General features: G+C 44.4%; 1 protein-coding gene across 2 annotated transcripts in view; it reads right to left on the bottom strand.

Moving 5' to 3' along the window:
- nrp1a (neuropilin 1a) overlaps window positions 1–11785 on the bottom strand; it is a 182951-nt gene extending 171166 nt beyond the window's left edge. For both annotated transcript variants that reach the window (XM_060922477.1, XM_060922476.1), the window contains exons 1-2: window positions 10998–11785; window positions 9429–9609 (exon numbers count right to left, since the gene is read on the bottom strand). In XM_060922477.1, coding sequence (XP_060778460.1) covers window positions 9429–9609; window positions 10998–11064 — 248 coding nt within the window. In that variant the 5' untranslated portion in view covers window positions 11065–11785. The remainder of the gene's footprint in view (window positions 1–9428; window positions 9610–10997) is intronic.
- Between the last annotated feature and the right edge of the window lie 1498 nt (window positions 11786–13283).

A 13283-nucleotide genomic window follows, 5' to 3' on the forward strand; every position in this document is an offset into this window, starting at 1 on the left:
TATTATAGTTGCCTGTATAGATTCTGTGGAACTACACAGGTATTAAAGATGCGTAATATAAAGAAAAACAGGAAAAAATAGATGTAGAAATAATGAGGAAAATGATACAAAATAGACTGTGATTAAATATTTAGTAGTGGTGAGTCGTTACTATTAGAGCTGGGACTCAGCTCAGCCAAAACTTAGGGATTAGCAGCAGGCTGCCAGGTCGCTCCGTTGTGTGTAGTTGTTGTTGACGTTGATATTAAAAGTAACGCAGTAAATTACACAGGGAAACAAATACTTAAGTCTGAGTGAAAAATACTGTAGCGAGCGTGCAGCGTGGAAGAAGAGTCTGGAGACAGAAATCTTAGACCCCGTCCACACGTAGCCGGGTATCTGCTAAATCGAAGATATTTTTCTACGTTTTGGCCTGTCATCCACATGAAAACACATCAAAAACGAATATTTAAAAAAACTCCGGGCAAAGTGAAGATTTTTGAAAACTCCGTGTATGCCTTTTCGTGTAGACAGAGATAACCGGAGTTTTGCGTTTTAGAACATCACAATCTGCGCCAAAAAAATGACAACAAATCTGCCCTGACGTCAAACGTGCGAACTGTGTTTACTGCAGAAGCCAGATTAAGCATGGACTTAAGCTAGCCGCACACCACGGCGATCCACGCGGTACCGAACCGACCCATTTCAGAGCCGACTTCCAACAGGGCATGCACATATCCCCCGACTGTTGACGAGTGCAGTCGCGATTGAAGCGACACGTGACAACTTAATAGCTTTGTGATTGGCTATTGGATATAGTTACTGTTAAATCCAACACTTGAAGATGCTACAGGCTGAATTACAAATGACACAACACAGAATATGTAGCGCACTATCTAGGCTGCATGAGCTATTATTCCCAACCTTAAATAGTGCACTTTTATATAGGGGAGTTAAAGCGATTTGGAATTCAGCCACACAACTTGAGCAGAGTGGCTTTCCAGCCCACTGTGTCTATGGATAAAGCTTCAGTCTATGGAATTACAGTATATACCTGCATTAGGTGCTACCAACACGTATTTCTCGCGCTAGAAATTGTGTTTAATGATGTCACGTGTTATATGCGAAAGATATGATTGGCTATTGCTAGCGACTCTCGCCGATCAGTCTGGCTCCCGATTAGTTTTTCGAATCGGCTGTGAGATGAGTCGGGACCATCGAAAACTAGTCTTTACGCCTGACTCACGACTTCAGTTGGCTCGGTACGCTGAAAATCGGCGTAGTGTGCGGCTAGCTAAAGAGTAATGGATCAGAGTAGTGCCTTGAAAGCGTTAATTATTGTGCAGGTGCTATTTACATGTTTAATTTTAGAAGCCCAACTACTGCTCCAAGAGCACAGGCGATGTGATTAGGGGGTAGGATTTGGGGAAATAGCCATCTACAGGTTTGGAATGCTTATGAATGTGATTGAAAACGCAGATGTTCGGTTATGTGTGGAAGGGATTTTTTTCGAAGACGAGGTGGTGTGGATAAAACATTTTTATAAACGGAGGGGGGGAAAATGTTCAGTTTTAAAAATACCCGGCTACGTGTGTACATGGCATTAGTTTCTCGGTCGTTAGCCTGTGCTACTTGCTCTCGATAGCACCGGCTTGACTGCTTAATTAGCATTCGCTAACACTACTGATGAATGCTACACCGGCTGGAAGGTGACTTCACTGCTGCACTGACGGCGCCGACTCGTGGGTAAGCTAGCGCTGGCGTTCGAGAAGGCCGAGGGCAATAAATTTTTGGTCCCACCCACTATAAATCAAAATCTGATTGGTTAATCCATCTGTCACTTCCTACATAAACATACACCGCCATGGCCTTCTGTCCCGGCAGTGAAGTCCTAACCGATGAGTGAGCAGCTCTAAACTCTTCTCAGCCTAGAGACAGCAAACAAACAAAAAAAATCTCACTGGATAACTCGATTGTAATGTTTTCAGGACAGTAACCCTTTCATTTCTGAAGTAAATTTGATAGAAAATCAAGCCGAATTAGAATTACAAGAGAATGATTATAATGAAATTATGAAAAAATGAAAGAAATGAAATATAACATTTGAAATGCTGATATGTTTGGGCCGTCTCTGAAGACCTAGAAGGCCCTGACGGTTCCCCTCTGATATTTTGTATCATGTAAATATATATAAAAATGATACTGATGTCATCACATTGCCGTGACATGGTGGTGTGCGTGTCACGTGTGGAAGGCGGTACACAAACAAGTAAGCAAATTGAAAAAGGAAGTCCATTTCTTCATGCTCGGGGTAAGACAGATGTTAAGATCCAGCAGTTCAGGAGGGACCTGCAAAGAGATGACTCTCACTTCTGACGAGGTGCCACTATCAAGTCATCAAGATGCAAGGTAAGTTTACAGACCATGAGAGTTTTGGCTTTACACACATAAACAAAACCCTATCTGCTTTTCTTCTAAGGCTACGTTTACATTAGACCGTATCTGTCTCGTTTTCTTCGCGGATGCACTGTCCGTTTACATTAAACCGCCTGGAAACGCCGGGAAACGGGAATCCGCCAGCGTCCACGTATTCAATCCAGATCGTGTCAGCTCCGGTGCTGTGCAAACATTCAGAATACGTGGATACGCTGTGCTGAGCTCTAGCTGGCGTCTCATTGGACAACGTCACTGTGACATCCACCTTCCTGATTCGCTGGCGTTGGTCATGTGACGCGACTGCTGAAAAACGGCGCGGACTTCCGCCTTGTATCACCTTTCATTAAAGAGTATAAAAGTATGAAAATACTGCAAATACTGATGCAAATACTGCCCATTGTGTAGTTATGATTGTCTTTAGGCTTGCCATCCTTCCACTTGCAAGTGGTAAGTGATATGCGCTGGGATCACACACACAGCGGCTCAGTCCCGAATCACTGCTCGTGCACTTCACTCGCGCGCTCTGTGAGCTGCGCAGGGCCGGAGTGCGCACCCTCCAGAGGGCACTCGCTGTTCAGGGCGGAGTGATTTGGAGCGCAGGATGCCTGCAGAGCTGAGCGTATCCGTGTATTGGTGTTGCTGTGTGCACGCAAATCGTGTATTGGTGTTGCTGTGTGCACGCTAATCGTTTTAAAAACGTTAATCTGATGATCCGCTGATACGGTCTAATGTAAACATGGGCTAAGTGCTTTCTTTCACATCCATGGTGGGAGATTTTCAGCTGACAGCAACCTGTGAATGTTTCATTCAAATTCATCTCCTTACATTATCCGTAGCTCTGTAAATCAAAGCCATGCCATATCCAAGCCTCTTCTCTTGTCAGCCAAGTGGCAGGATGTGTGTTGTGTGTGAGCTGAGTGGGGCGTGTTTGCTTTGCCAGCGGGGTGTGTGCTGTTCTGTGGGCTGAACCAGCGGGACAGTGCAGAAACCGAGGCCTTGTTACAGAGGAGAGAGTGCGCTTCGAGGCGTTAGGTTTCTGCTGAGCAACGGGGGGAGGTCTCAGGAACTTCAGAAACACTAAGAGGCCAGGAGACATTTTATGACTTCTCCTACAATGGGTTGTTCTTAAGCATGCATTCCCTGAATATTATTCCCCCCCTCCTACACACACATACACACACACACAATGCTCTATTGCCAGAGACAAAAATCCAATGTTCTCACACATGCTTCGGCGTACTTTACTCTCATCTCTGATTCGCTCCCGTTCTTTCATTCACTCTATTTCACTCTAATTGCATCCCATCATTTCTTCAAGGCAGGTGCCTGAAAGTGGGAATAGAATATGTCGAGTTTGCATCTGGTCAGCAAATCTGCACACATCGGTGATTCATGATATGTCACGTACCTGCAGAATGCTGCTTTTGACACAACATACACAAAAACAAGCTACAGCCATGTGGCGTGCCAAGAGCCAAGCCTCAGAGACACTCGACCAGCTTTAATAGACCTGCTGTGCGTGCCAAGAGCTATTTCTCAGCCTGATACTGAAGGTCCCAGTCTGACAGGACCAGCAAAGCTGTTTCACGTCTCCTGTGAGCATTCAAGTGAACACTCTGCATTCAAACTACGTCCTTCTGGAGTGTGTGTGTGGGGGGGGAGGGGTCACACGAACAGAATACAAACCTTCTGCAGGAGAAATACTTTCAAATCGTCAGGTCTGAAAAACATGTAAACCTCCCGGAGGTGACAAGAGGATACCTGCTCACTCAGGCAGGCATGTGGGAGGCAGCTCACCGCTGTGAAAAGACTGCAGTTCAAATATTTGTCTTTACGGGTCAGCTTTCTTGCTGCAACTCCTTAAAAAAGACGAGAAATACAAACACGGTAAAAGAAAGACCCCTCGTCGAGAACCACTTAAGTGCTTATCTATATGACGGCGTGCACGCCCATTCTTCGTCTTACAAACATCACGCGTGACAATCAGTGACTAGTTTTTATCACTGGCTCTGCAGAGCTTCTCGTTTGCTTTGTTGATAACGGACATGTCAGGAACATGAGGAACATGTGTGCTCCATATGCTGCTAATTACATCACCACAGCGGCTCACTCTATAGTTTCCATCTGATAAGAAGTCCATTTTGGACAGCAACGCTTGCTGTCATGCAAAGCTTCTTAATGTGTGTCCAGCTGAAAGCAGAAGTCGAGAAAACAATCCCTAATCTGCAGACACCAGACCCACCAAGCAGATGTCCATCTCTCGTCTAAATTAAATTAGTGAAAAACTATATGTCGGCAGCACGGTGGTGTAGTGGTTCCCGTGTCTGTGTGGGTTTCTTCCGGGTTCTCCGGTTTCCCTCACAGTCCAAAGACATGCAGGTTAGGTTAACTGGTGGCTCTAAATTGACCGTGAGTGTGAATGGTTGTTTGTCTCTATGTGTCAGCCCTGCGATGACCTGGTGACTTGTCCAGGGTGTACCCCACCTCTCGCCCATAGTCAGCTGGGATAGGCTCCAGCTTGCCCGTGACCCTGGACAGGATAAGTGGTTACGGATAACAGATGTATGGATGGATGGAAAAAGTATATGTCTCCATATGTGGCTCTCCAAAGTGGGAAAAGACAATTATTTGCAATTTATGTTCTACTTAAGCGGAACTGAAACCTGATGAAACTTTGGCTTCACCTTACAAATCAAATAAAAGGCCAGAGATGGTTAGGGCAATGTTCAACCAAACATTACATGTAATGGAGCTGAAATAGCGGCCAAAGACTCTCTCAACTACCTGGGGTGTGCCCTGGACCAAATTCTTAATGGAGAAAATACGGGCAAGAAAATTGTACAGCTTGCGAATTCTCGCTTAAAATTCCTCGACAGACAAGCATGCTTTCTCAGTCAAAGTGTACACCACGGTGCGTAGTACAGTGTCCCTTTGACTATGTCTCCTGCTCCTGGTTTTTTGGCTTGACCAGGATATCAAAGCACAGCCTTCAGATTTGTCAAAATAAGCTGATACGCTTCATCTTTGGCTTGGATCCACAAGCACACCTCTGTATCTGACTTTAGAAAGGTTGGGTGGTTACCTGTTGAGCAAAGGCTATGGTATTCTGGTGTAACTCATCTGTTTAAAGTCCTGAATGGCCTTTCACCTCCGTGCTTGCAACATGACATAACTAGAAGATATCCATACTCATTACACTAGGTTTACTGTAGTTGATACTCTCTGGCAATACTCAAGTCTGGCAGCCATGGCCAAAAAAACGTTTGTGTTCAATGCCATTAAGTCGTGGAATGATCTGCCAAACAGCATTCGGTCAATCCAGTCTCTCTAGTTTTAAGCACAAAGTAAACAGGCGTTTATTTAACTGCCTTCAGACAGCAGAGAGTGGGCGGTTTTAAATTATTCTGGTCAGTTTAATTTAACTGGTTTGTGGTTAGCCTTTTGCTTGTTCTGCGATAGGGTTCTTGATGTGATCCTTCTGTGGTGCTCAACTACATGGTGCTACTCTTGGGTGCATTATAATACTATTGTATCTTGCAGTGTTGTAGTCGGGTCACTAAACCTCGAGTCCAAGTCCAGTCTCAAGTCCCCAGTGTTCAAGTCCAAGCCATCAAAGAAAATTTCAAGTCGAGTCCGAGCAGGCCTTTCAATTACATGAAACCTGCGACTGATAACGTCGTAGGCACCCAAATTAAGGTCAAGTGCCCAAAATATGCTACCAAAAGTAAAAAAAAAAACCCCGAAATGTTGATTAAATAAACTTGGCTGCATAAAACCCAATGTCTTGACTTTCTTCTTTAAAAACACTGAAATTAGAGAGAATTAGCATGTATTTCTCATAATTGACGTGAAATCCGCACCATTCCCATGTAGTTCGATGAACCTGGAACAAGCTGTAAGCCTCGCGCAGAGCACGAATTCTCCATCAACGGCGATCAGAATGCCATGATTTCGTGGAGGAGCGAGACTCACATACCAATGACCAGAGCGGGATTTCCACATTAGCAGAGTCGAGTCCACTACTGATCCGAGTCAAGTCCGACACAAGCCCCGCTATCAACAGGGCAAATAACATGAGAGAGGGTTAACACTAGCTAGTTCATCGGTCAGCAAGCAAGCCCCGCTATCAACAGAGTGATGAACGTAGCGTGTCACTTACTTCCCTGGGTGAAGTCTTGCCAAATGACGATTGAAGTTCGAGGTTGTCCTCGATAGTTCTACATATGGAACACATACTGTAGCAGTGCATTTTTTCCCACTGCACGAGAAGTCTGTAAAAGCAAAGCGGACAATCCTGGAGCGTTCTCTCTAGGCATTTTAGTGCCATTAATGTTAGTTTGTTCCTGAACATGACGTATGAACAGGTGAACGTGCATTCTCTTGCACGAACTTAGCATAAAAATTAATGTAGATATAAATATAAATATCTTATGGCAAATTATTATGGTATGTTACAAAAAATAAAGAAAAAAATCAGAGTCCTCGTCTCCAATTTATGAGTGCAAATGCAGTTAATGCACAAGTCCGAGTCCAAGTCCGAGTCATCAGTGCTCAAGTCCAAGTTAAGTCACGAGTCCTTAAAATTAGCCCACGAGTCGGACCCGAGTTCGAGTCCTGGACTCAAGTAATACAAGCCTGGTATCTTGCCTTTTATATCCATGTGTAGCTAGCAGTTTTTTATTTTTTATTTTTTTTAATATGCCATTAAAGTCGGCACGGTGGTGTAGTGGTTAGCGCTGTCGCCTCACAGCAAGAAGGTCCGGGTTCGAGCCCCATGGCCAGCGAGGGCCTTTCTGTGTGGAGTTTGCATGTTCTCCCCGTGTCCGCGTGGGTTTCCTCCGGGTGCTCCGGTTTCCCCCACAGTCCAAAGACATGCAGGTTAGGTTAACTGGTGACTCTAAATTGACCGTAGGTGTGAATGTGAGTGTGAATGGTTGCCTGTGTCTATGTGTCAGCCCTGTGATGACCTGGCGACTTGTCCAGGGTGTACCCCGCCTTTCGCCCGTAGTCAGCTGGGATAGGCTCCAGCTTGCCTGCGACCCTGTAGAACAGGATAAAGCAGCTACAGATAATGAGATGAGATGAGATGCCATTAAAGTATTTTTTTAATTATTCTACTTAGTGCCATTTGTACAAATTTAGTATTGATAATACACTTAATTCCATTATTAAACAGTCAGCATAGTGCCATCCTGAAACTCTTCTGAGGACCACAATGGAAATAAGTGTTTTACACTTTGTTGTGCAATCCTTGGTTTTAGTTTCATGTATTTAGTTCAGCTGTACATTAGTATATTGTCCTACTCGCACGTAATTTTACCTTAATAAATCTATCTCTCTATCTAATGGTAAAAGGTGGACTAGAATAGCCAAGATAAACAACAGGAACAACTTCTTTGGCGAACCTGCCATGAGCTGATTAGATTTCATAGACGTCGTTCCAAGTTAGCTGTCAAAATACGCTTTAATACTGCGGTTTACAAGCCGTGACTGATCAAACGAGTAAAATCCACACTGGCTTTCCTCCGAATATAATGAGGGCGCGCGGTGAAAGGGCATGTAAAACAATACCTATAACATCCACTCACAAATGAAGGGGCGACAAACATATTCGTGCGCAACATTATTAGGCAAGGATGTATACAAGTCGCAAATTTGATTACGCATAAATATGAGTAATTGTTGATTGTAAACTGTGTGGAATAGCTCAAGGCAGCTGTCTGAAATCTTTTCCATACTGAGGACAGAATGCATTTTTCCGCTTACTGCCTCTGGCACTGTTTCTTTTACTCAGCATATTTAAACAGAGGAAACTCATTCCTGGATAATTTCATTAGGAGGCTTAGGGTTGCACTGTCTTCTGACCATGTGTCCTTTTCACTCCAATCTATACAAGTAGCTCAAAGACGATGTGTGTATTTGGTAGTGTGTGTGTGTTTATATACTACTGAGGACCAAATGTCCCCACAAGTATAGTAAAATCTGGCAATTTTGACCTTGTGGGGACATTTGGATGGTCCCCACAAGGAAACTGCTGTTGTGTTTTTAAAGAAAAGCCAAAAAGTTTCCTTTTCATTACTGGGGTTAAGGTTAGGTTTAGGTGCAGGGACAGCATTAATTAACTGCAAGAATAATTATGTCAGTGGAAGGTCCTCACAGGGATAGTGAGACGAACGTGTGTGTGCGTCTTTGTGTAGAGAAACCTGACCCCAGAGAAGAAACGATCCCCTTTTGTGCAGACACCCCAGGTCATCAGAAGCTGTAAATCTCTGTAAGTTAGGGCTGTAAAGAAGTAAAGATCCTGATAAAGGGTGCCATTAAAACAAGGCGTTCTATGGACACAAAAGGCTTAGGGCAGAAGACTATCTGGGTGGAGAGAGGACAGTACAACAGAGACAAGCACATGGTGACAGTCCTCAAACGCCATTCTCCAGCCTAACCCTCTGGCACAAACAAAAGAAGCAAAGACGAGAGCGAGAGAAAGCGAGATTTCAGACAGTGACAGAGCGCCGTCCTCTAGTCCTCAGTGGACTATAGTGGAACTCTCACGTTACCGATGGTGCTCAGATGTGCTCATGTCTCTCTAATCATGTGACCACTTACTTAATCAAGATGCAATTGCAGCTACTTAGAAGACGTTTTTTTTTTTTATCAAGCGATGCTTTGTTTATACTGTATATTTCAATTGCCCAACAAAACAAACGGCATTTCATAGCTGCGAATAATCATTGAACTTGTATAAGAGCAGAGTAAAAGCACTTATCCAAGACTTCATCACAGATCGACAACATTAAATCCATCCAAAACTAATATGAGCCACTCATCTGCTGAACACACAGCAGCCAAAATCAATAAGCCAGGAAACACTTTAGAGTAGAGAGCAGCCCGGGGGCCGTGAGTATGACCTGTCACTAGGTGGCGCACTTTCACTGCACAACCACACACACAGAAAGAGAGAGAGAGACAGAAAGAGAGCGAGAGAGAGAGAGAGACAGAGAGAGAGAGACACTCACTTGCACTCGCGGTCCTCCAGGTCGAAGTGTGGATTGAAGTTGATGAGAATGCGCTGGTGTGGTGCTGGAGCTGTGATCACCCACACACACCTCTGCGACGGCAGGTACGAGGCCGGGTAGCCTGGCGAGGTCAGGTAGTTGGCACTGGTGATCCGGATGTTTCCCCCACATTGGTCTAGAACTGAGACACAAGGCATAGATTCGACACAATATACGTACTTAGGGAAAACAGAAATCCGACAATAAAACCAATTGGGCGATTTGTGCGACACAGTGAAACAGTCGGACGATCCAAACATTAAAGCATGCACACGAATAAATATGTAACAAACCAACAAATAAATAAGGGTACCCAGTTTTTGGTGCGTCTTTCTTCCAAATGTGCCTTCAGCTTCAATGATGCACATACTAAAGCCGACGCGTAAACACTTTATATCATTTTAACCCATTTCACTTCTTGTACATCTGGTTTAGTGGATTTTTTTGGATGATGAAGAACATGTGAAGGCCACGCATGATTCTCAAAAACATGTGAGTGGCATGAGATTTTAATAAAGAAGCGCACAGACACAAAGATGAAACTAAAACTATAGTCTCCCAAACTTAACGCATCACTCAGGCCAGACCTGAAAATGATATTTAATGCAAGGTGAATATTTAACAACTGCTTTAGTTGAGAAGCTTAAAAAACATTATTATTATTATTAGTCTGAATAACTTACCCTTGTCATATGCAGCAATTTTAACTCAGTTTAACTTAGACACGTATATTTGATCTCGGTTTACTTTCAGCTGAACTTTTTTCTCTCTCTCTCTCTCTTCTGGATGAAATGAAATGTTGGAACTTTTTCGAAGAGGAACTAGCAGGATAATTCAGCGTATTATGAAAAGTGGGACTTTTCAGCCAGGATGTACAGTAAATAGCTGAAATAATCCGTACCAGCGAGGGGAATGTTGTATTTGTTTGCTTCTGTTGAAACTAAGCAGTGACTAGGAATAATTCCCAGTTTAAGAAAAAAAAAAAAAAGTCCACATGTCTGAATCACTGAGTGTGTATGGAAAAATAAATCTATGCTTTAAAGAAATTGAAATGATGCACTGAAATGGGATTATGTTTGATCAGTGTGATCATGAATGAAGCTGTAACTCTGTAAATCTGTTGTGTCGCAATGATTTTATTTTATTTTTTGCTTAAAAGTGCTCCAGAAATAACATTGCATTTAAGTTGTATTAGCTGATCCTGGCTCAAAGTGACTATTTAAATCTGATCATGGGATTTGAAGCTAGAAATCTCATTATATGCTATATATATATATATATATATATATATATATATATATATATATATATATATATAATATGGTGTGTGATATCCATAGAGGATGATCATATGATTTAATGAGAGTCATGCTGAAAGTTATAAGCAGTGTGTCGGACAGGTGAGCAGCTCAGATCCCTCAAAACACCTTCTGTCAACATCCAGCAGTTTTCACAGTCTAATCCGTTCAAATCCCCCTAAAGCAACACTGCGCATAAATAAACACACACCATCCATCGGCTGTCACTTACCAGGTTTGATAGCCTTCGCTTTGACAAAGATTCCCGTTAAGAGGATCAGCACTAATCCAACATGCATCCTCGCGTCCTTGTGTTTTATTTCTTACTTTTGGGGAAATATGAGTGTAGATAGATAGATAGATAGATAGATAGATAGATAGATAGATAGATAGAAACTTGGGAAAAAATGCAAAGGGAAAAAAAAGTAAGCAAAACAATCCTCTGTGGTAGAATCCGCTCGCTGGAGCGTCGTTGTGAGAGAAGGAAAGAGAAAACGGAGGGATGAAAGTAGAAAGCAGAGGCGGCTTGAGGAGCGACAGGGCGCCCGTGCGCGCGTGCGTTCAGCTCCGGTTTCCTGCGCTGCGGAGCCGGCGCGCGCCTCTCTCCCTCTCCCGGTCTCTCGCCATTTCCTTGAGCACGGAGACAGACGACACGACACCGATCGGAGCCTGTTCAACAAGCACACACACACACACACACACACACAGCGATCACTCGCGTCTCCACTGATGATGCGCGTAAAATCCCTTCGGTATGTGTGCCTGCGTGGATGTGTGCGCGCGCACGGGGCCACGACGCACGGTTCGGTTCGGTTCGGTTCGGTGTGGTGTGCCCTGTGGATTCGGTTTCAAAAGCGAGCAGAAGAAGCGCGAGCGTCCGCGCTGTGCGTCCAGTCTTAACTATCTGACCAGAGGCGCGCTACTGACACACACACATCTGGCACACTGCACTGCCATGACAGCGTCTTAAAGCCGAGCGACACACACACACACACACACACACACCCCTCCTAAACTGCAGTCGCTTTTCTTCTGCCCTCGCCCGGTTGCTCGGATCTGGGCATTCTCATTGGTTTCATTAGAAATATGCAAAGCCCACCCTTATGGACACCCCCCCCCCCCCCCCTTTTTCCTCCTCCTCCTCCTCTCTCTCTCTCTCTCTCTCTCTCTCTCTCGGCTATATAAGCCTGTGCTCAGATGTGCTTCCTATCAGTATGGTGTATGGACAGAATATCACCACAAACACAACCAAGTGATTCCTAGATTATGATCAGATCGTCCTGCATGTTATTAGTTCCAGCCCCTATGTTAAATGTAAATGTAAATGCAATGACTGAACAACATTCATATATACTGTGTATATATAGGCGAGCTACAAGTCCTAGTGTTTCTGTGTTATTGTGTTATGCGCGTCTGGTGATCTATTTGGCATTTACGCACAGAGACTGTGATATTACAGAAAAGCGCAAAAGACTAACGGACTCCTCTGGATAGGTGCTGCTGCTCCAAGACGCGACAGACGACATGCTTGCACACCCTGCCTTATAGTGCCAGTAATCTGCTGGCAGAAGGGCTGGAGCCCTAACAGTTCCGTCTCCACGAACACGCGTCCATTCAGCATCAAGTCGCTGACGCCAAACCGATGTCATTCCTGACTACCCGCTGTTATCCAACAGGCTATTAATTGCCAATAAATCAATAACCACTTGCCTGTGTTATAGCCTTAAAAATCCCATAAGCGTGCTCCTATATTCGCAGGAGTGAAATCCCAGGGAAATCCTCTCCAAAAGCCCCATATTATAAACACCACACTCAGCAGATCTGTGTTTCCGACTCGTTTATGAGCTTCTTTCTCATGTAACTGACTCTCTCTCTCACACACACACACACACACACACACACACACACACACACACACACAAACAAACACAAGTACACAGTGTTATAAGTGAAGAGAGAGGAGACAGTCCAGGAGGTTCCGTCCCAATCCTGCTCTTATAGTGTGCCAAAAGAGTAGCACTACAGGTGACCATAATCATAATTACCACAGGTGGCGTAATCTGTTCACTCAGCATACTACAGTATTTAACCCTTTGATGCAAAACATGGGTCAAAAGTAACCCGGCTGAGTTTTTATCTTCTATATCTCATCTCATCTCATTATCTCTAGCCGCTTTATCCTGTTCTACAGGGTCGCAGGCAAGCTGGAGCCTATCCCAGCTGACTACGGGCGAAAGGCGGGGTACACCCTGGACAAGTCGCCAGGTCATCACAGGGCTGACACATAGACACAGACAACCATTCACACTCACATTCACACCTACGGTCAATTTAGAGTCACCAGTTAACCTAACCTGCATGTCTTTGGACTGTGGGGGAAACCGGAGCACCCGGAGGAAACCCACACGGGCACGGGGAGAACATGCAAACTCCACACAGAAAGGCCCTCGTCGGCCACAGGACTCGAACCCGGACCTTCTTGCTGTGAGGCGACAGCGCTAACCACTACACCACCGTG

The sequence above is a fragment of the Neoarius graeffei genome, chromosome 5 (genome assembly GCF_027579695.1).
Source record: "Neoarius graeffei isolate fNeoGra1 chromosome 5, fNeoGra1.pri, whole genome shotgun sequence".
In the NCBI taxonomy this organism is placed as follows: Eukaryota; Metazoa; Chordata; class Actinopteri; order Siluriformes; family Ariidae; genus Neoarius; species Neoarius graeffei.